Source organism: Podarcis gaigeae (assembly GCF_964106915.1).
Source record: "Podarcis gaigeae genome assembly, chromosome: 14".
Classification (NCBI taxonomy): Eukaryota; Metazoa; Chordata; class Lepidosauria; order Squamata; family Lacertidae; genus Podarcis; species Podarcis gaigeae.
The window spans coordinates 11,294,441-11,315,287 of record NC_139690.1 but is presented as its reverse complement, the minus strand read 5'-3'; the positions used below and the strand labels follow the sequence as shown (position 1 = coordinate 11,315,287).

Below are 20,847 nucleotides of genomic sequence, written 5' to 3'. Positions count from 1 at the left end.
CAATATCAGGAGAGCCACAGGTTCCAGTCTCTGGCATAGATGATGATGGTATGAGCCATATCTCAGAAGAGTGGGTGCATGTTAGTGGCGCTGTACAAGGAGTCGTAAGAATGACTTTGGTCTTTGGGAAATTCTGTTTCAGATTCATGTTTCCGTTGCGTTAAGGGCCCAGCTGCAAAACCTAACCGCTGTTTCTTTCTCCTTTCTCCTGAACAGCTATCCTGGGAATGCACAACTTGATAAGCAACTCTCAGTTTTGCGATATTGTGGGAAGTAGCAACGGTGTCGCCAATGAAAGTTTCTCAAGTGAGTTTCATGCTGAAAGTCCAGAAATGCAACATTGTGGGTTCGACTGAAAGTGAGCCTCGCTGATTGCATTGGGGTTTCCTAATGCAATTGAGCACATGCAGACGCATGGTGGATTATTTTTGTGTGCCATTTTTATTTTAAAGTGTCCTAAGCTTTTGTCCTGGACAAGGCAGCAGCTTAATAGGATTCCTTCGGAGTCCCAAGGCTACTCAGTTGTGAGAAGTGACTTGGTGGGTCTCTTATGCCTTTGTTAAGGAGGTCCAAGAGACTCTTCTCGTTATAATATTCCTGTGAGGCTTAGTTGCAGTTTTATGTCCCATCTGCACAACAACAACAATTTATTATTTATATCCCGCCCATCTGGCTGGGTTTCCCCAGCCACTCTGGGCGTCTCCCAACAAAATTTTAATAATAATAATAATAATAATAATAATAATAATAAATTAAAGTGATAAAACATCAACATTGGTCCAAGGAGCATCTTTAAAAACTGGGCATGTGGTGGGGACACATATCTTCAGGATGTCTCCCCCCTTGCCCATGACTTTACCTTCTGCGCAACCAGCGGCACATTGTTCCATGGGGATAGAAAACCGAAGATGTCCAGAAAGTCAGTCAATCCATCTGGACAGCTTTCAAGACAAGAACAGAAGAAGGGATCTGAATGACTGCTAACTGATCCAACTGACTGGGCTTTCAGCTTAGCTAGGGATCCTTTCAAGCAACTCACCTGGTCTCCTAGGAAACAAAACATTCCTCAGGATTCCCTCTGGGCAGCTCCCAACAGAATATTAAAACACAATAAAACAGGCTTCCTCAACCTCGGCCCTCCAGATGTTGTTGGCCTACAACTCCCATGATCCCTAGCTAGCAGGACCAGTGGTCAGGGATGATGGGAATTGTAGTCTCAAAACATCTGGAGGGCTGAGGTTGAGAAAGCCTGGAATAAAACATCAAACATTAAAAACTTCCCTAAACAAGGCAGCCTTCACATGTCTTCTAAAAGTTAGATAGTTGTTTTAATTGCTTGACATCTGATGGGAGGACGTTCCACAGGGCGGGTGCCACTACCGAGAAGGCCCTCTGCCTGGTTCCCTGCAACCTCACTTCTCGCAATGAGGGAACCACCAGAAGGCCCTGCATGCTAGATCTCAGTGTCTGGGCAGAATGATGGGGGTGGAGACGCTCCTTCAGGTATACTGGGCTGAGACCATTTAGGGCTTTAAAAGTCCACACCAACACTGTGTTTTTTTCAATCACCGCTCCCCCCCAAACACTATACATTTAAAGCAGTGTCATACCACTTTAAATAGTCATGGCTTCCCGACCACAATGCAACGGAGCTCAGCGTGATTTAACAGTCAGTCCTTCTTCCCAGGGAACTCTGCTCAAGATCCTTTCTGCTGGAGGAAGGATTTTTTGGGAGCGCCAACCCATTGGCGGTCCAACACAATACACATAAAGGGATGTAACGATTTGTTTGTATGGTTGTATCGGACTCATTCAGACCAGACCCCCTAATTTCAGCTGGTCTACTCTGAGTACAATTTAGTGGGATACAACGTGTAATTTATCTTTTTATCATTCCAGATTTTTCATTTAATGTTCTCCCAATATCAGTAACACATGACATCTTGAGGAAGCAGTGGGGCATTGTTATGAATTTTGTTTTCCAGTGAAGGGTTTCCATTATTATTATTATTATTATTAAAAATTATATACCACCCTATACCCACAGGTCTCAGGGCGGTTCACAGGATAAAATCACAATATAAAAACACAAAATACATAATTAAAATAAAAACAAGAACAACTCAATAACCTCCCGCAAATAATCAGAGAAGGAAAATTAAAACACACACACACAATATTTGTAATAAAACATATAAAAATAAGCACCCATCAGATACCATCAAGGAGTAAACTAAAAGATCAATGCAACTGTCTTTCAAATCAAAACATTTTAGCCATTAGTTTTTTTAACAATTGAATTGGAATAGAATTGAGTTTCCTTCTGCACTGCATTGGCATGGGCAATATATTTTTTAAAGAACTCTAGATATGGGTTGTGTACTTTGGTTTATCCCTGTGTTTCCATACTACAGAATTCTCTCTGTGGAATTTTGTTGATGGTAGTTGACATTTTGCCGCGACAGAAAAATGTTGCAACATCTGAACCTGCATTTTAAAACTAGTACCAGCGCCGTTTGGGGTGTGTGATTGAAAAATTCAATGTTCGTGTTTCTCACATTCCCCGTCTCCCGATTCAGATGTGGTCAAAGGCGAAAAGATCATGCCCGTCTTCAATGAGCCACCAAATCCCACAAACGTAGAGGAGAGTTTGCAAAGGATTAAAGACAACGATTCGCGCCTTGTTGAAGTCAACTTGAACAACATAAAGGTAACTGTGAAGCATACAGAGAACAGCAGGGATGGAAAGCCAAGGGCTCTCTAGATGTTGCTGGACTACAGCTCCCATGATCCCTGACTCAAACACGTTGGCCAAGACTGATGAGAGTCCAACAGCATCCAGTGGGGTACAGGCAGTGGCGTAGCGTGGGGGGTGCAGGGGGTGCCGGCGGCACTGGGCGCAACATCTGGGGGTTAGGGTTAGGGGGCGCAAATCCACGGGTTAGGGGGCACAAATCCATGGGTTAGGGGGTGCAAATCCACGGGTTAGGGGGTGCAAATTACTTGCCTTGCCCCGGGTGCTGACAACCCACGCTATGCCACTGGGTACAGGTGCCTGTTCCTGGAGTCCAGAAATGTAGCTTTCAAAATGACCGGAATTTCTGTGTCCATGGCAGTGTGGTTCCAGTGTTTTATGATGGCAAATAGTGTGCTTAACTTACTACAATGCAAATTGTTATTTAATTACAGTCGTACCTTGGAAGTCGAACGGAATCCATTCCGGAAATCTGTTTGACTTCCAAAACGTTCGGAAACCAAATTGCGGCTTCTGATTGGCTGCAGGAAGTTCCTGCAACCAATCAGAAGCTGTGGAATCCTCGTCGGATGTTTGGGTTCCAAAAGAACATTCGCAAACCGGAACAATCACTTCCTGGTTTGCTACATTTGGGAGCCAAAGCGTACAAGTTCCAGGCATTCGGGATCTGAGGTACAACTGTATTGTTTTTATTTTGGTTTTTTGATCTGTGGATATTTACAGTGGCACATGCTGTCCTTGCTGAGAGTTTTTAGGAAATCCCTGTTCTCAGAGTTCCCTGGATTCACTGTGAACCACTCTGGGAATTTTAGCTCTCTGAAAGGGAAAGAAACCCCCTAACAACTCTCGGCACCCTTAACAAAACTACAGCTCCCAAGATTACTTGCTGTAAGCCATGACTATTTAAAGTTGGAAGCTGCCCAGAGTGGCTGGGGAAACCCAGCCAGATGGGTGGGGTATATTATTATTATTATTATTATTATTATTATTATTATTACAGTGGTGCCTCGCAAGACGAAATTAATTTGTTCCGCGAGTTGTTTCGTCTTGCGATTTTTTTCGTCTTACGGAGCGTGGATTCCCTGGGTATTAACGGTTGTAAGAAAAAGGAAACAAACTCGCAAGACGTTTCCGTCTTGTGTAGCAAGCCCATAGGGAAATTCGTCTTGCAAAGCAACTAAAAAACCGAAAAACCCTTTCGTCTTGCGCGTTTTTCTTCTTACGAGGCATTCGTCTTGCGAGGTACCACTGTATATGTTTAGTGCAGATGGGGCATCTCTCTTTCTGCCATCATAATATTAATTATGTTTTATTCTCTTTTAATTTTGATTGAAGAACATCCCCATTCCAACACTGAAAGAATTTGCCAAGGCATTGGAAACAAATACTTATGTGAAGAGCTTCAGCCTTGCGGCTACTCGGAGCAACGACCCTGTTGCTGTCGTAAGTGAGATTCCAGGGTTCGCTAATCTAGGGTGTTGTCTTGACACGAGGTACTCAAAACAATTGAGTTAAGGTAAAAGGTGGTGCATGTGGGAGAGATGCTTTCAAAACCTGTTGTGCCTTGGATAAGCTCAGACTAAAGCTGACACTAAGGGGCTCATTCTGGTGCAAGAACCAGAGGACATAGTCAGAAGGGTCAGGGGCACGAGAGGGTTGTTTTATTGATTATAGTTTAGATATTATTGTAACTGTTGAGTGGATTTCTGTTTAACTTTTATATGTTGATATTATTATTTTATACTATTCTAATGATGGTTGAATGTTACTTTTTTGATGGAGGTTGCCTATTTTAAAGTTATGTTTTATTATCACATTTTTGCATTAGATTGTTGTAAGATGTACATTTTTGTTTCTTCAGCTTGTAAACCACCTTGAGTATTGTTAGAAAGGCGGTATACAAATTAAAAATGATAAAATGATAATGAGGGGGAGATGAGGCAAGACTAGTCTTTTCAGCAGCTTTTCACAACAATGAGTTGTTCAAACTGAGAAATTGACTTGGATGTTTGGGTTTTTATAGGGCCTGGCGGGCTCTGATTGGCCAGGGGTTGGCCAGCTGACAGCATTCCGGTAGTTTCTGAAGCCTAGGCGATACCGTTGCGCTGTAGAATTTAGCCAGGTTTGCAGGATGAGGCAAAACTGAAAGCATTGTAAGGTGTAGGTGGGAGGGAAGTCTTGAACCAGGACACCGTCACCTTCATCGCCTTTTGGGTATTGACCATTATGGTGTAGGCTTTCATTCATGCCTGACATGGTCACACTCTGCTTTGGTTTTCCATATGGGCTGCTATCATTGACACCTCTTTGTATTTCAAGGCTTTTGCTGATATGTTGAGGGTGAACAAAACACTGAAGAGTCTAAACCTTGAATCCAACTTCATCACCGGTGTGGGCATATTGGCGTTGGTCGAAGCACTCAAGGAGAACGAAACCCTGACTGAAATAAAGATTGATAACCAGGTAACTTCAGATGCTTCTTATGCAAAGTTAACTGTCAAAGTGCAGGCAAGCCAGGATCCAAAGCTTTGCTGTGAAAAATAAATAAATCTAGTTTGGTGGGGGTGAGGCTGAAGGTTGAGCTATTGGTCCACCTCTCAAATGACACTGTTTGGTGGAAGCTGTAACTGCATGGATTCTGCATTCAGGCCTTCTGCCGAACACACAGAGGGCTGAGAGATTGAAAGTGAGGGTCTGTTGGCTGCATTACACATTTCAAATGTCTCAGCCTGAATGTTGTAGTGGGACAAATTAGGCAAATTTATTCTTCAGAGGAGTGATGCCTTTGGAGAAATTAATCATTTCCTGAAGCATTTTTTAAATAAAAAAATTCCTGAAGAAGTGTGCATGCACACGAAAGCTCATACCAATAACAAACTTAGTTGGTCTCTAAGGTGCTCCTGGAAGGAATTTTTTTTATTATTTTGTTTTGACTACAGCAGACCAACACAGCTACCTACCTGTAACATTTTTTTAATCTACAACATGAATTTAACCCTCTCTCTCTCTCTCTCTCTCTCTCTTAGTTCTGTGTTGGTCTTGAACAGCCACCTTCCAATGACAGTAATTGCCCTGTAACTTTAATTGCTGAGACTAAAAATAGCTGTTTTAAAAAAACCAAAACGTTAGCTACTACTTACATACTAGTTATTAAACAAATAAATTTTGACAGTTGAGATAGGGATGTTGTGGTTATTGTTTTTAACATGCAGTTTGCAATCTCTGCACACACATCACCCATATCTGTCCTGTGCTTACAATTTTTTAAAAACTACCGTATTTTTCGTCCTATAGGACGCACTGGCCCATAGGACGCACCTCGTTTTTTGGGGTGGGGAATGAATTAAAAAAAATTATTTCCCCCCTCCAGCTGCGGCTGCCGCCCAAAGCCTTGCACACGGCTGCCCGAAGCACGGGGCACCCTCCGGAGGGCTCCCTGTGCTTCGGGCAACAGGCTGCCGCCACAAGCCTTGCGCCCCTGCCGGGCGCGCAAGGCTTACAAACACTCGCCCGAAGCACGGGGAGCCCTCCTGAGGGCTCCGCGTGCTTCGGGCAACAGGCTGCCACCCCAAGCCTCGCGCGCCTGGCGGGAGCTCCTGCCGGGCGCGCAAGGCTTGCAGACACTCGCCCGAAGCACGGGGCACCCTCTGGAGGGCTCCGCGTGCTTCGGGCAACAGATGCCGCCTCAAGCCTCGCGCGCCTGGCGGGAGCTCCTGCCAGGCGTGCAAGGCTTGCAGACACTCGCCCGAAGCACGGGGCACCCTCTGGAGGGCTCCGCGTGCTTCGGGCAACAGGCTGCCGCCCCAAGCCTTGCGCGCCTGGCGGGAGCTCCTGCCGGGCGCGCAAGGCTTGCAGACACTCGCCCGAAGCACGGGGCACCCTCTGGAGGGCTCCGCGTGCTTCGGGCAACAGGCTGCCGCCCCAAGCCTTGCGCGCCTGGCGGGAGCTCCTGCCGGGCGCGCAAGGCTTGCAGACACTCGCCCGAAGCACGGGGAGCCCTCCGGAGGGCTCCCTATGCTTCGGGCAACAGGCTGCCGCCCCAAGCCTTGCGTGCTCGGCGGGAGCTCCTGCCGGGCGCGCAAGGCTTGCGGACAGCTTCCTGAAGCCTGGAGAGCGAGAGGGGTCGGTGCGCACCGATGCCTCTTGCTCTCCAGGCTTCAGCGAAAGCCTGCATTCGCCCCATAGGACGCACACACATTTCCCCTTCATTTTTGGAGGGGAAAAAGTGCGTCCTATGGGGCGAAAAATACGGTAATTAGATATCCTCTTATATCTTATATTTTACAAAATGGTCTGTCAGTTCTTCTCTCTGTGCATTTGGACATCTCTTAAGATACCATAGCCAAATACGCATGATGGTTTCTGAAAGCTGGTTTTCATCTATGTTTGGATAAAACTGAGCACCATTCTGAATCAAGATGATAGACTGAACCTTTCAAAATGGCACTGACTTCTTAAAATCACTGGAGTTTTTATTAGTTTTTTAAAATTCCCAAGCAGTGTCAGTTCATAGAATGATAGAATTGGAAGGCACCCAAGTGTCATCAAGTCCAACCCGCTGCAATGCAGGAATCTCAGCTAAAGCATCCATGACAGATGGCCATCCAGCTTCTGCTTAAAAACTTCCTAGGAAGAAGAGTGCACCACCTCTCATGGGAATCTGTTCGACTGCCAAACAGCTCTTACTGTCAGTTGTGAGGCTGCCAGTGCAGCATCAAAGCATTAATAATAATAATTTTATTTTTACCCTATCTGACTCTTATTGAAAGCAGGAGACGATTGGCCTCGAGGTTTAATTTGGTGCCTGAAAGTTTAATAGTTTTTGAATTCAAAACATAACTCCTCTTAACTGACCCTTTTAGGGTCAAATCACCCACCTCAGTGTTCCCACTACTGATCTTAAAATCCCAGGGTGCTTAGGAGACTTTATTTTGGGCAACCCTGGACCGACGTTTGCTGAATTTCTAATGCTTTGCTGATTCCACCAGAGGCAGCAGTTGGGGACCCCTGTAGAAACGGAGATTGTGAAGATGCTCGAGGAGAACACAAAGATCCTCAAGTTCGGATATCACTTCACGCAGCAGGGACCGCGAGCCAGAGGAGCGGATGCAATTACGAAAAACAACGATTTGGGTAAGGCGTTTTCTGCCGCAGAATGAGCAGGCCTCTGTCACAACCGAGCGTGGTGGCAGCTACTTGGCATAATTTGTTTAAGAATATGCCTGTAAGGAAAACTTGACACCAAAAGTTCGGCCCCTCCAGCTGGTATCCTCCCTCTACACATTGATTCCTCTCCAAGAGCCTTGTTGGATCAGGCCTAAGGCCTGTCTCAGGGGTGGGGAACCTCAAACTAAATGCGGCCCTCTTGGTTGCTCTTATCTTGCCTCCTTGTGCTTTTGCCTGACTGGAAAGTGTCCTTCAACTCTGATCATGCCTCTTACTTTCCTGGATGAAGGTGGGTGTGAAACTGCTGGATTTGTATACAGTGGTACCTCGGGTTACATATGCTTCAGGTTACAGACGCCGCTAAATCACAAATAGTGCTTCAGATTAAGAACTTTGCTTCAGCATGAGAACAGAAATCGTGGTCCGGTGGCGCAGCAGCAGCAAGAGGCCCCATTAGTAAAGTGGTGCTTCAGGTTAAGAACAGTTACAGGTTAAGAACAGACCTCCGGACGAATTAGGTACTTAACCCGAGGTACCACTGTAATTGGGACGCAGGTGGCGCTGTGGGTTAAAGCCTCAGCGCCTAGGACTTGCCGATCGAAAGGCCGGCGGTTCGAATCCCTGCGGCGGGGTGCGCTCCCGCTGCTCGGTCCCAGCGCCTGCCAACCTAGCAGTTCGAAAGCACCTCCGGGTGCAAGTAGATAAATAGGGACCGCTTACCAGCGGGAAGGTAAACGGCGTTTCCGTGTGCGGCTCTGGCTCGCCAGATGCAGCTTTGTCACGCTGGCCACGTGACCCGGAAGTGTCTCCGGACAGCGCTGGCCCCTGGCCTCTTAAGTGAGATGGGCGCACAACCCCAGAGTCTGTCAAGACTGGCCCGTACGGGCAGGGGTACCTTTACCTTTACCTTTACCACTGTAATTGGAATATAACCTGCCGAACAAAGGTTAAGAGTCACGTGCATTGCTCCATCCTTCAGTTGCCTCAGGACCCCACATGCTACTTGTGTGTAGTTCTCAGAAGGTTGCCTGCTGAGGAATGTGGCCTTCTGCCTGCAAAATGTTCTCCACCTCTGGCCTATTGAATCCTGCATCTAGTTTCTCATCATGGCCAACCACATTGATTTACTTAGTTAAGGAATAATAATAATAATAATAATAATAATAATAATAATATATTCTGCCCTTCATCCAAAGATCCCAAGGCAGTTCACAACAGAAAAATACAAAATGAGAACACAAAATACAGTGGTACCTCGGTTTTCAAACGTCTGCATTGACAAACGTTTCGGAACCTGAACACCGAAAGCCCAGAAGTAAATGCTTCAGTTTTCGAACGCACCTCAGAAGTCAAACGGCTTCCACTGCGTGTTTTCCGATTTTCTCTCTTTTTTAAAAAATAATACTTTATTAGTTAACAAAATACAGTTAACAAACAATAGTACAGTTCTTGCTACTTGTACAATGAGCATAGGAAGAGCATAAAATAATACAAAAAATAAATTCAATCATGTAGTAAGAATTAACTACATGTAGCCTTAAATGCTGTTTGTTACTGTACGAACAAAAAATTATTGTTGTATTTGATTTCCAGGGTTGGTTGTTTTCAGTTTTCTCAATGCAATTTGCAGACTGCCCTTTGCACCTCGATTTTTGAACGTTACGGAAGTCAAACGGTTTTCCGGAACGGATTACGTTCGAGAACTGAGTTACCACTGTATGTAAGAAAACAGAAGTAAACAAGTAATGCCTCCTCCCACAAAATCCTGCTATTTAACTGTAACGTTTTCCAGAGTGGCTCCCCTGAGACTTACAACAAACTCAAGGGAAGAGGAATTGGAGGGAATGGGGAGGAAAGCAAGCAGGTTTAATCACAAGTGTCCTTGGTAGTAGATGTTGCCCATTGGGAGTGGCAGGGCCAAAGGCCAAACAGTCTGTTGTGCCTGAGCCACTGACAGGGAGAGCCATCCCCGTTCTAGTTTTGGCCCCGTCCTCTTCCCCGCTGAGTTCTAAAAGGGCAGCACTGAGGCTAAGGTGGAGCTGACCAGCTGTTTGTAAATAGAAAGGTAGCTGGCTGAGGGCATTTTGCCCAATGTGGGACTCAAAGCCATGACCCTGTACGGAGATGAAGTGTCTCATGCTCTCCTGACTGAGCTTAAGAGTTGCTTCAACAGCTACTAACAAAGAGTACAGTCGTACCTCGGGTTAAGTACTTAATTCGTTCTGGAGGTCCGTTCTTAACCTGAAACTGTTCTTAACCTGAAGCACCACTTTAGCTAATGGGGCCTCCCGCTGCCACCGCTGCACGATTTCTGTTCTCATCCTGAAGCAAAGTTCTTAACCCAAGCTACTATTTCTGGGTTAGCGGAGTCTGTAACCTGAAGCGTATGTAACCCGAAGTACCACTGTACATGCAAAGCACCTGTGGGATGGAGGGCAAAAGGTGTCCTCAACACTGCAGGAAAAGACTTTAGGCTTCTAAGGAAATATAACTTGGCCTCTTCTTACTTTCATTTTCAAAAAGCCGCTCAGCACATTGTAAACTTTCCTGTTTTCCACCACTGCCCCAAATTCCAGCTGTGATATGTCATTGCTGGATGGTCTTATCTTTTCTCATCTATTTATATCTTGCTTTTTTATTTTGCTTTCCTAGTCTGGCGTATAGGAGTAAAAATGTCATCAAATGCCCTTTCATCTCTTCAGCCCTGAAGCTTCTGAGACAGGTTATTGCAAATGCCCAATTGGGTACTGAACACTGCAACAGAAACTCTCTTAAAACCTCTCCTTGTCTCTGTATGTGTCTCCTAACAGCTCTTTGTGTGCACACTGTTGCTCCATGTTTCCATCACACTCTTCTGCATGCTTTTTTTTTCATTTCGTTGAGGCTCTGGAATTCCTTTCTAATAGCATGATTAATTAGGTAAAAAGGTAAAGGTACCCCTGCCCGTTTGGGCCAGTCTTGCCAGACTCTAGGGTTGTGCGCTCATCTCACTCTATAGGCCGGGAGCCAGCGCTGTCCGCAGACACTTCCGGGTCACGTGGCCAGCGTGACAAGCTGCATTTGGTGAGCCAATGCAGCACACGGAACGCCGTTTACCTTCCCGCTGGTAAGCGGTCCCTATTTATCTACTTGCACCCGGAGGTGCTTTCGAACTGCTAGGTTGGCAGGCGCTGGGACCAAACGACGGGAGCGCACCCCACCGCGGGGATTCGAACCGCCGACCATGCGATCGGCAAGTCCTAGACGCTGAGGTTTTACCCACAGCGCCACCCGCATCCCAGTAGCATGATTAATTAGGGAGGCATAAATGAAATCCTGTATAATTCTGTTCTTGAGGCAGTTTCATGCAGCAATGGGTTGCAATATATAGTGTCACAATGGGTCACCTTTTTTTAAAGAACAGGCTCAGAGCTGATTGGGCTCAAAAACATAGAGTGCGGAATAAAGAAAAATACAAAATAAATGTAACAAGTGGACTTTTCCATGTCAACACATTTGGGTGCTGCTGTTAGCAAGGTTGTTGTTGTTAATAATAATAATAATTTAATAATAATTTATTATTTATACCCTGCCCATCAGGCTGAGTTTTCCCAGCCACTCTGGGCAGCTTCCAATCGAGTGTTAAAAACAATACAGCATTAAATATTAAAAACAGTGGTGCCTCGCAAGACGAAATTAATTCGTTCCACAAGTCTTTTCGTCTTGCGAGTTTTTCGTCTTGCGAAGCACGGTTTCCCATAGGAATGCATTAAATATCATTTTAAAATCGCCCCGGGACAGCGGAGGAATTCTCCGCTGTCCCGGGGCGATTTAAAAGCCCCCGGGAAGGCAGGCAGGGGGGGACAAAGACTTTTGCCCCCCGCCCGCCTTCTCCGCTCTCCCGGGAAGGCAGGCAGAGGGGAGCAAAGACTTTTGCCCCCCGCCGGCTTTCAGAAGAGGTCCAGGACCTCTTCTGAAGGCGGGCGGGGGGCAAAAGTCTTTGCTCCCCCCCGCCTGCCTTCAAAAGCCATCCGGGATAGCGGGAAGCGCTTCCCTGCTATCCCGGACTGCTTTTAAAATGCTGGCGGTGGGGAGCAAAGCCTTTCGGCCCCCGCCGGCCTTCCTGGACCTCTTCTGAAGGCCGGAGGGGGGGGGAAAGGCTTTGCTCCCCACCGCTAGCATTTAAAAGAGGTCCCCGGAGATTTCCCTATGGGCTTTCTTCTTGCGAAGCAAGCCCATAGGGAAAGTTGTTTTGCGAAGCGCCTCCAAAACGGAAAACCCTTTCGTCTAGCGGATTTTTTGTCTTGCGAGGCGTTCGTCTTGCGGGGCACCACTGAACTTCCCTAAACAGGGCTGCCTTCAGCTGTCTTTTAAAGATATAAAAAAATAATTTATTATTAAAAGATTTCACTTCCTTTGGGATACCCTCCTTGATCCAGTTAAATAAAATGAACATTGGACTAAGTTCTAGAGTAATTCCCATAATTCATGTTATATTCACTACAAAAAATACGTTGTTATTATGTATTTATTACCCACCCTTCACTCTAAGGTCTTAGGGCAGGTTACAGCAATTAAAACAGAATGTTAAAAATAGTTCAAAGCATCTTGCAAGCACAGATTGAGGTGGGTCCTAAATATATGTCAAAAGCCAGGGTGAAGATGCGTGTTTGGTATTTACTGAAAGCTGTACAATGGAGAAGCCTGGGGCACCTGTTTTGGGAGAGAATTTCACAACTTTGGAGAAGGCCACCTCCGCCCCAAGCTTCTGAGGATGGGAAAACAATAGGTTCTCCTCTGTCAATCTTAACACCCAAAGCGGTCTGTAGGTGATGAGGCAGTCTTTCAGGTATTTGGGGGCCTGAGTCATTTAGGGCTTTAAACACTAACATGGGCACCTTGAATTGGGCCTGGAAATAAACTCAGCAACCAGTGCACTTGTATTAAAACACGTTAGGTAAGATCTAAATAGAACTGCTGGCAGTAATCTATCTGGCCACTGCATTTTGGACCAGTGGAGGTTTTCAAGTCATCTCCAAAGTGGAACGTGTTCCAATAATCCAATCTTTGGGGCATTTTGTTCTTTCGCAGTTCGGACGCTGCAATGAAGAAAGGTGAAGAGGGGCATCAAATTTTGAGATGAAAGGACTGTGAGCTCATTTCCAGTACCGAATTAAAAAACGCACTGGGCCATGTGCTCAGAGGCTCCTTGTTCCTTAATTCTTTGGGCCCAGCTACACTACAATAATGGCTTGTCATTGCCTTTAAGTCAGGGGCGGGGAGACATTTGTTCCACAAACCTAACTGGACCCAGCACAGGTCCTACTTTGGCCTGTGAGGCTGTTTCCCACAAACGCTCTCGCCTGATGTCCTATGACATCACTCACAATTGTGCATTGGTAAAGGAGGCTTGCTGCCTCCACCAATCAGCTGCGCAAACCAACTGGGATCAACTGCGCCATTGAGTTCTGCATTGGTTAAAGTGAAGGGCTTTTTAAAAACATGAATTGCCTGTGCAGGATGTCCAGGAGCATCCTAGTATAAGCGGGCTTCAACAACTCTTTACCTTCTTCTGCTTTCCCTAGGCCTGCAAGTTGTGGAATCAAACCAGCAGCTGCAGTTAAAAGGCACAGATATGTAGTTAATGTCTTATGTGGTATATAAATTTAATTAAATTAATAAGTGTGTCTGTACCTCTGAGCTGCTGTTTTGCACTCCATCTGGTTCTAGAAAAAGCAAATTGGATTCTTCAAAGCCTCGGTCTGCCTGCGCCAATGGAGGAAGCGTCTTAGTTACCAATTCTTACAAAAAATGAGTTTTCAGTACATTTAAACTTAGAAGTTTAGAAGATCTGTTTCCTTTCAAAATACAGGGCTGATACTTTCCCCCCCCCTCCTTGCTTAATATACATGTTCAGTAACCTTCTGAAAATATTTACAAGACTGTTTGGACTCTCTCCACTGTTCACTTGATGGACTAACGTGTTTTCTTAACCTAACAAAAAAGCCAGAGAATTGTGTGTGCAGAATTGACCAGTTAAATCTTTGGCTTATCAAATTAACTGTTTTGGAATGAATATTTCCCTGCCTGGTTTGAAAAAACAAAACAAGGTTTGCAGTAGGAGACCTCCTTGAACTGTTCAATAATAAGCTGTGTTTTTAATATCTTACCGATTCAGGTCAACATTACCTGCTTGCTAAGAATTGTGTTTTTGTGCTGTGCTTCTGTAGTTGTGCCGGTACAGCAAAGACTCCAGACCCGTTTTAAAAAGTGCTGAATAACATCAAGTATCTTTGCTATGCAGGCAAAAGGCACAGGAAGAGTAATTGCAGCAACAGCTCCGCAGTCCCAATGCACTGCAGCAAGGATGTGGTTTTGTTTTGTTAACCACATCGCATACCCACTGCCACATTACAAGCTGTTCTTCAGGTTCGCTGGGGCTTTTAAAATTTGCCTTGCTGGATGTTGAGAATGGACCATCCATCAGTCATGGATGCTTTGGAATGACATAGGATGTGGCTTGGAGCAGCGCAGTGGGAGAGAGAGAGGGATGGATGGAATGCGAGATGATGACAACAACAACAACAACAACATTTTATTTATACCCCGCCCTCCCCAGCCAAGACCGGGCTCAGGGCAGCTAACAGCCAATAATAAAAACAAGTTGATTAAAATACAATTTAAAAGATTAAGGTACAACATTAAAACATTAGGATACAGTCTCTTCATACGAGGAGAAAGGAAAAAGAAAGAGGGGGAGCGAATCAAACTGATTCTAAGCCAAAGGCCAGGTGGAACAACTCTGTCTTACAGTCCCTGCGGAAAGAGATCAGATCCCACAGGACCCTGGTCTCATGAGACAGAGCGTTCCACCAGGCCGGAGCCAGCGCTGAAAAGGCCCTGGCCCTGGCTGAGGCTAATCTTACTTCCTTAGGGCCCGGGACCTCTAGGGTGTTGCTATATATGGACCTTAAGGTCCTCAGCAGGGCATACCAGGAGAGGCAGTCCTGTAGGTACGAGGGTCCACCCGGAGCTAATGCAGCTGGAAAAGCACTGGGTAAATATGCTCCCATGGCAGAGATCCCGTGAGGCCTCGCTGCAGCATTCTGCACCCGCTGGAGTTTCTGGGACAGCTTCAAGGGCAGCCCGCGTAGAGCGAATTACAGTAGTCAAGCCTGGAGGTGACCATCGCATGGATCACTGTGGCTAGGTCGGGGCGGGAAAGGTAAGGGACCAACTGCTTGATGCGGCGAAGGTGGAAAAATGCCACCTTGGCTGTTGTTGTAACCTGCGCCTCCATGGAAAGGGAGGCCTCAAGGATTACACCCAAACTCTTAACGGAAGGCAATGGCACTAATTGGGCCCCCGCAAGAGAAGGGAGTTGGTCCCTCATCCCCAACCATCCTGACCCAGCCAGAAGACCTCTGTCTTTGAAAGATTTAGTTTCAGTCGGCTCCTACGAAACCATCCAGCCACAGCTTCCAAACATCTGGTCAGTGTGCCCGGGGCCGAGTCAGTGTGGCCATCCATCAGCAGATAGAGCTGAGTGTCATCAGCATATTGGGGATGGGGACTAGTTGTGTAAGCAGAAGTGCCTTTGTGCTTACTCAAGGGAACTTTGGATCCAACCCAAAATAAACAAAGAAAATTTTAAAAAATCGCTGAACAGTAGGAGAATTCGGTCATGGCCACCATTTTTAATGTGCATGACAGATGCTGCAATTAGTCCTCCTAGTTCTTGGCTGTTAATAGACGTCATTCTAGTAACTGAAACATGATAGCCTTACACCAGCGTTGTCTCATGTCTTGTTTCTCTTCCCCCACCTCTGTGGGCACAGTTCGCAAAAGAAGAGTGGAAGGAGACCATCAGTAAACCTGAGCGGCTGCCAGATGTGTGTGGCATGGAGAATTTGGAGCTCCTCCAGGTGCATCTGCTGAGATGGTTTCTTTGGCAACCTCAAGATTACTTCTTACCTGGGTAGAAGGGAAAAGACTGGAATCGCCATTCCTCCTGTTGTTGGGTGTTCTGTTTTTGTGTGTCTGTGTTGTAAATGTATATTTGTATGCGTGATATCCAACACATGTATGTTCAAAGCCTTGTAACCACATCTGCCCAAGATCAGTTCTTGAACAGCCTTTCATTTCAGAACTTGGGTGTGTGTCTTCCACAAAGATAAGTACCAGTTCTAGCATCTGCGGAGTATCTTCATGACATGCAGTCAAGGGTCGGCAGACAGTTTTAAACCCGCAGGGAAGACGTTTTCAGGCAGGAAACCCGGAGTCCTTATTTAAAATACAGACTCCATATTTTTAGAAAACAAATGTTTCGGGTGGGGTGGGGGTGGGGGAGAGAAAGAGACCCTTCCAAGAAAAAACAAAGGGCTTTGACCACTTACTTCAACTTTGTATGTGATGCGGATAAATCACTGCTGCCGCAGTTACTCCTCCGGTTCTTAACGTGCTTTGACCATGTAGAATGCTTTCTTGATATGGAGATTTAAGCTTGAAACTTCTTTTTATAAGAGATTATTATCCCACTTTTAAGGGCTGCTTCTACTCTCTTACCTCATTGGAGGTAAGTGAAGCCGACAGAAATGGCGATTGGTATTTTAAGCCCACGGCCTTTGCAATATCTGGTGTTTGGTTGGCTTCCTTTTCTGTCAACTTAAAGAACATGACGTTTCGGCACCTTTGTTCTGTTATCGCTGAACTGGATGTATTTATAGACCTTTCGGTGTTTTTGTTTCATCCACGTCGTCTTGAGTTATATTCCTTGGAATCTCTCTGTGTGAGTATATATATGTGTGTGTGTGCACACGTGTGTGCGCGCGCACACACACTCTTCAGTGGCAGCATGCCAAACCTACACAAACGGCTTCTGAGTCATAGCACAGCATCAAGTAGCAGTCTGCTGGTATGCTGTTTTGTATAGGCCGAAACACACGGCAACCAAGTTTTATGCTCTTTGGCTGTGAGTTCTGACCAGTGTGACATGGCAGGTTTTTAGAAACTTCAGGCTTTCTGTACTTACCAGCACCCACAGACGGCTGCTGCGGCCTTGCAGCCTCTGAGCACCTCAACAGGACCCACTTTGCCTCCCATGGGCCACCATTTTAAATTACCCACAATGCCCTAGGGCAGCCAACAGAGCATCACTTGGGCATCGTGAGGAATTAAAATGGTTTCCAGTTGGGCGCCACCACTTTTAGTTTCCCACGATTATATGGGGCAATACATTGACTGCTCTGAGATGCTGTGGGGATTTTTTAATAGCTGCTTCTCAGTTGTCCAACCTTGCCACTAGGGGTTCGCTGACTTAAAATGCCAAGTGGTCTTTTACTAAGGGCCCCCCCTCAACCCTGGCTCCAGCCCTTACTCTGCTACATCCGTCATGTGCATAGGAAATTTTTTATTCTTTCACAATTCTGGTGCAGCTGGCAAGGAAAACTCACAGTTTTCAAACATCTGTTAATAGCAACACATACTTTTAACCTTACAACAGCTACAACTAACAGGATGGTTTTATGACCTGAGCTTGGTTCCCACTGTGAAATAAGGACCGTTTTAATGCCACTATGTTAATGCCTGGTGCTGACTCACAGCTCCAGTTTCACGTGGTACAGAGAATAATCATGCATATTGGACACAATCCGTCAGGCTTCTCCTATGCAAACCATGATAAAGGTCAATGGAGCACAAGCAGTAGTAGTATATAGAATAGGATTTTAGGTTCATTTTTTAGTTCAGGGTTCTATCTTCAGAAAAACCAGGAAACAACTCTGGCCAGGTTCAGTCTTGTTTTTCCTTCATTTTTCTGACATCTTTTGGCTCTTTGATTTGTTGAGTGCAAAACTAAACGGCACAGAGCAGAGCATCAGGCCAGGATGAAAGCATTTTGATTAAAGTTGCCTAACTCTGATGTGCTATTTTTCACATCATTGTCTCTTTGAATATGGACCATAACTGCAAACATTTTATCTTAATGGAAGTTGTGTTGAAATCACTGATACATTTTTCCGAGTTGGTGCACTGAGAATACCAAAGCTAAAGTTGCGTGTTTCTGTAGGGCAGTCATCCTAAAACAGGTGTCTTCCAGATGTTAGGACTAAAACTCCCATCATCCACAATAGTGAAGGGCTGATGGGAGTTGTAGTACCTACCTAGAGGGTGCTATAGGGCAGAGGTGGGTTTTTTTGTTCCTTTTTGCATTGTATACAACGACTGTGTTAAAGAAACCATATTAACATGTTTGTTTCTGTTGGCACTTAGGTGTGTAAAACAGAAACGTGCATTTTTAAAAACAATTTTGGAAAACAAATCCAAATCTCTTTTCTCACTTGCAAAGCTTTAAAAGAGTCCCAACAACAAGAAAAAAAATGGGGGGGGGGGAGAAGGTAGTTGCCTCTGTATAAATACATGCATTTTAAAAGTTTCAGTCTGTAAATACAATGCACCTATTTAGAAGATAGTGTAGATTTGTTCTGAAAAATCAAAGATTAAGTAGCTTTCTCTCCCCCTTATTTTTTTCTCTTTTGACAAAATGCGTGTCAGCTTTACAGCCTGCCAGGTGGCTGATACACCCAGTTTAGGGTTTGGGGGGGGGGGCGGCGCTTCCGAAACAGCCTGCTTCAGACATATGGAGAGCCACAAAACAGGAATGGCTTTTTATAAGAGAGCTGAGACTGCAAACTGGCAGGCTTTTTTTAGAGGTGTTTTTCCCCCCTTAAAGAATGAGCTCAAATCATCTGCATGCATTTAAAAAAATACCTCTCTATCTATTGAGACTGCAGTCCTGCACTTACTTGGGGACTTGGCTCACACAAGCCACACTGCATGGGCAGGAATGTTCCATGGGTGTTTTTCAAAACATAATAAATACTTGTACAGTATTGCATTGTCTGAAACTCGAGGGATGGGGTGCAGAAAGCACTGCTACTGCATGACCTCCATTCAATTCAATAGGGCTTGCATGGGAGTTTGACTACATCACATTAGGATCCAGAGGTGGTGTGGAGTGGATGGTTTTCAATTTCTGTAGTGCCTAATACAATATAAAGGTAAAGGTAAAGGTACCCCTGCCCGTACGGGCCAGTCTTGACAGACTCTGGGGTTGTGCGCCCATCTCACTTAAGAGGCCAGGGGCCAGCGTTGTCCGGAGACACTTCCGGGTCACGTGGCCAGCGTGACAAAGCTGCATCTGGCGAGCCAGAGCCGCACACGGAAACGCCGTTTACCTTCCCGCTGGTAAGCGGTCCCTATTTATCTACTTGCACCCGGAGGTGCTTTCGAACTGCTAGGTTGGCAGGCGCTGGGACCGAGCAGCGGGAGCGCACCCTGCCGCAGGTATTCGAACCGCCGACCTTTCGATCGGCAAGTCCTAGGCGCTGAGGCTTTAACCCACAGCGCCACCTGCGTCCCTATACAATATAAAAGTTGTCAAAACACACGTACACACAGAGAGAGAGTAAATGTTTCTCTGTTTTTCTGTTACAGGGAGGGTTCTGTATTACTGAGCTGGTTTCATATTTGTCAGATCAGGTGCAGAGTTCATTGGTGCCTCGATGACCATCAGAAAATGTTCAATTAAAGGTGAAGGAAGGCAGTAAAGTGTGAAGCTCTCTTGTGCTTCGGACCAGGAGCGGTCAGTGGGGTGCCCTGTAGATGCTTTGGGTAGCACCTCCCATTGATGGCCGTTGACCACCCAAGATGCCCATTGACCAACCTGGCTGGAGGTGGCAGGAGTTAAGAAGCACCTGGAGAGAATCACGTTGGCTCCCCTTGGCCCAGATGAACCATCAGTATTATGGTGATATGAGCATTTAGCAGCACCTAAATTTAGAGGTCTGTGTGAGCTGGTAGCTAGCCTGAGAGAGTCCAGTGATCATTGTCTTAGTGGAGAGAAGCAGGCATCATTTTAATGCAAAGCAATCTTCTCTATGAGTAGAGAAAAGAGGCAGGGAACCTTCTCTAAGCCATCAAATTGTCCTTTTGAGATAGGACTTCTGAGGATACTTTAACTCTTTCTAGTTCTGTATGCATTCCTGTTTCTACTCCTTGGAACGTAAAGCTTTCTGAGTTGCGCACTATAATACAGTGCAATTGTCTGACTTTTCATACTTCATTCCGGTTCACTAAGCTTACTGTTAAGGGCACATATCATGAAAGTCTACATGCAAGGATGGTTCAGAAATGACTGTAGAACTGGGCCATTTCCCGAAAAGGTGAAGGTTTTGTGCATTTTTAGTCTAATCGTTCTTGCTGAGGTGAGAGACTGCTTTATGTTTTAAAATATATGCACTTACCCTTTTTTAAAAACAACAACAAACAACCCTTGGCTTTAGGCTCCACTTTCAAGATTTTGAACAGAATGTTTTCATACTATATGACAAAATAACATGTTTCCACTTAATACTGTTTACAAATGTTATCTTCTCTTACTATTTTTGATACAGATAATACTGTTTGTAAGCTATAAACTTTCTCGAATCTTTGGGCAAAGTTTCTGTGGGGGAAAAAACATGAATGGGAATATATAGGAATGCCAGCGCTGTATGTTGCTGTTATTGTAATAAAAATATCCAAATGATTTTTTCAAAGTATTATTACAAGGTGGTTTTTCTCCTGCTTTAAGTAGGTTTATTGTTTCATGTGATTTGGAAGGTATTCCTTTATATCAGAAACTGAGGTCCAAGTAAGGAAGAAAAAAATAAATTGAGGTCCATGGTCTGCATCTTTGTGTTTCCCAAGTACCGCATTTTTCGCTCTATAAGATGCACCAGACCATAAGGCGCATCTAGTTTTTGGAGGAGGAAAACAAGAAAAAAAATATTCTGAATCCCAGAAGCCAGAACAGCAAGAGGGATCACTCTGCAGTGAAAGCAGCAATCCCTTTTGCTGTTCTGGCTTCTGTGATAGCTGTGCAGCCTGCATTCGCTCCATAAGATGCA

General features: G+C 45.4%; 1 protein-coding gene across 3 annotated transcripts in view; it reads left to right on the top strand.

The window, feature by feature from the left end:
• The window catches only part of LOC310831722 (tropomodulin-3), a 50,496-nt gene extending 30,000 nt beyond the window's left edge, over nucleotides 1-20,496 (top strand). Inside the window, exons 5-11 of one of the 3 annotated variants that reach the window (XM_083712841.1) lie at nucleotides 217-306; nucleotides 2,580-2,710; nucleotides 4,091-4,198; nucleotides 5,075-5,218; nucleotides 7,744-7,888; nucleotides 15,739-18,914; nucleotides 19,304-20,496. In XM_083712841.1, coding sequence (XP_083568967.1) covers nucleotides 217-306; nucleotides 2,580-2,710; nucleotides 4,091-4,198; nucleotides 5,075-5,218; nucleotides 7,744-7,888; nucleotides 15,739-15,773 — 653 coding nt within the window. In that variant the 3' untranslated portion in view covers nucleotides 15,774-18,914; nucleotides 19,304-20,496. Of the gene's footprint in view, nucleotides 1-216; nucleotides 307-2,579; nucleotides 2,711-4,090; nucleotides 4,199-5,074; nucleotides 5,219-7,743; nucleotides 7,889-10,573; nucleotides 10,841-11,218; nucleotides 11,348-15,738; nucleotides 18,958-19,303 lie in introns of those variants that run through there. The other 2 variants (XM_083712840.1, XM_083712842.1) reach the window with 2 other exon arrangements.
• The last annotated feature ends 351 nt before the right edge of the window (nucleotides 20,497-20,847 follow it).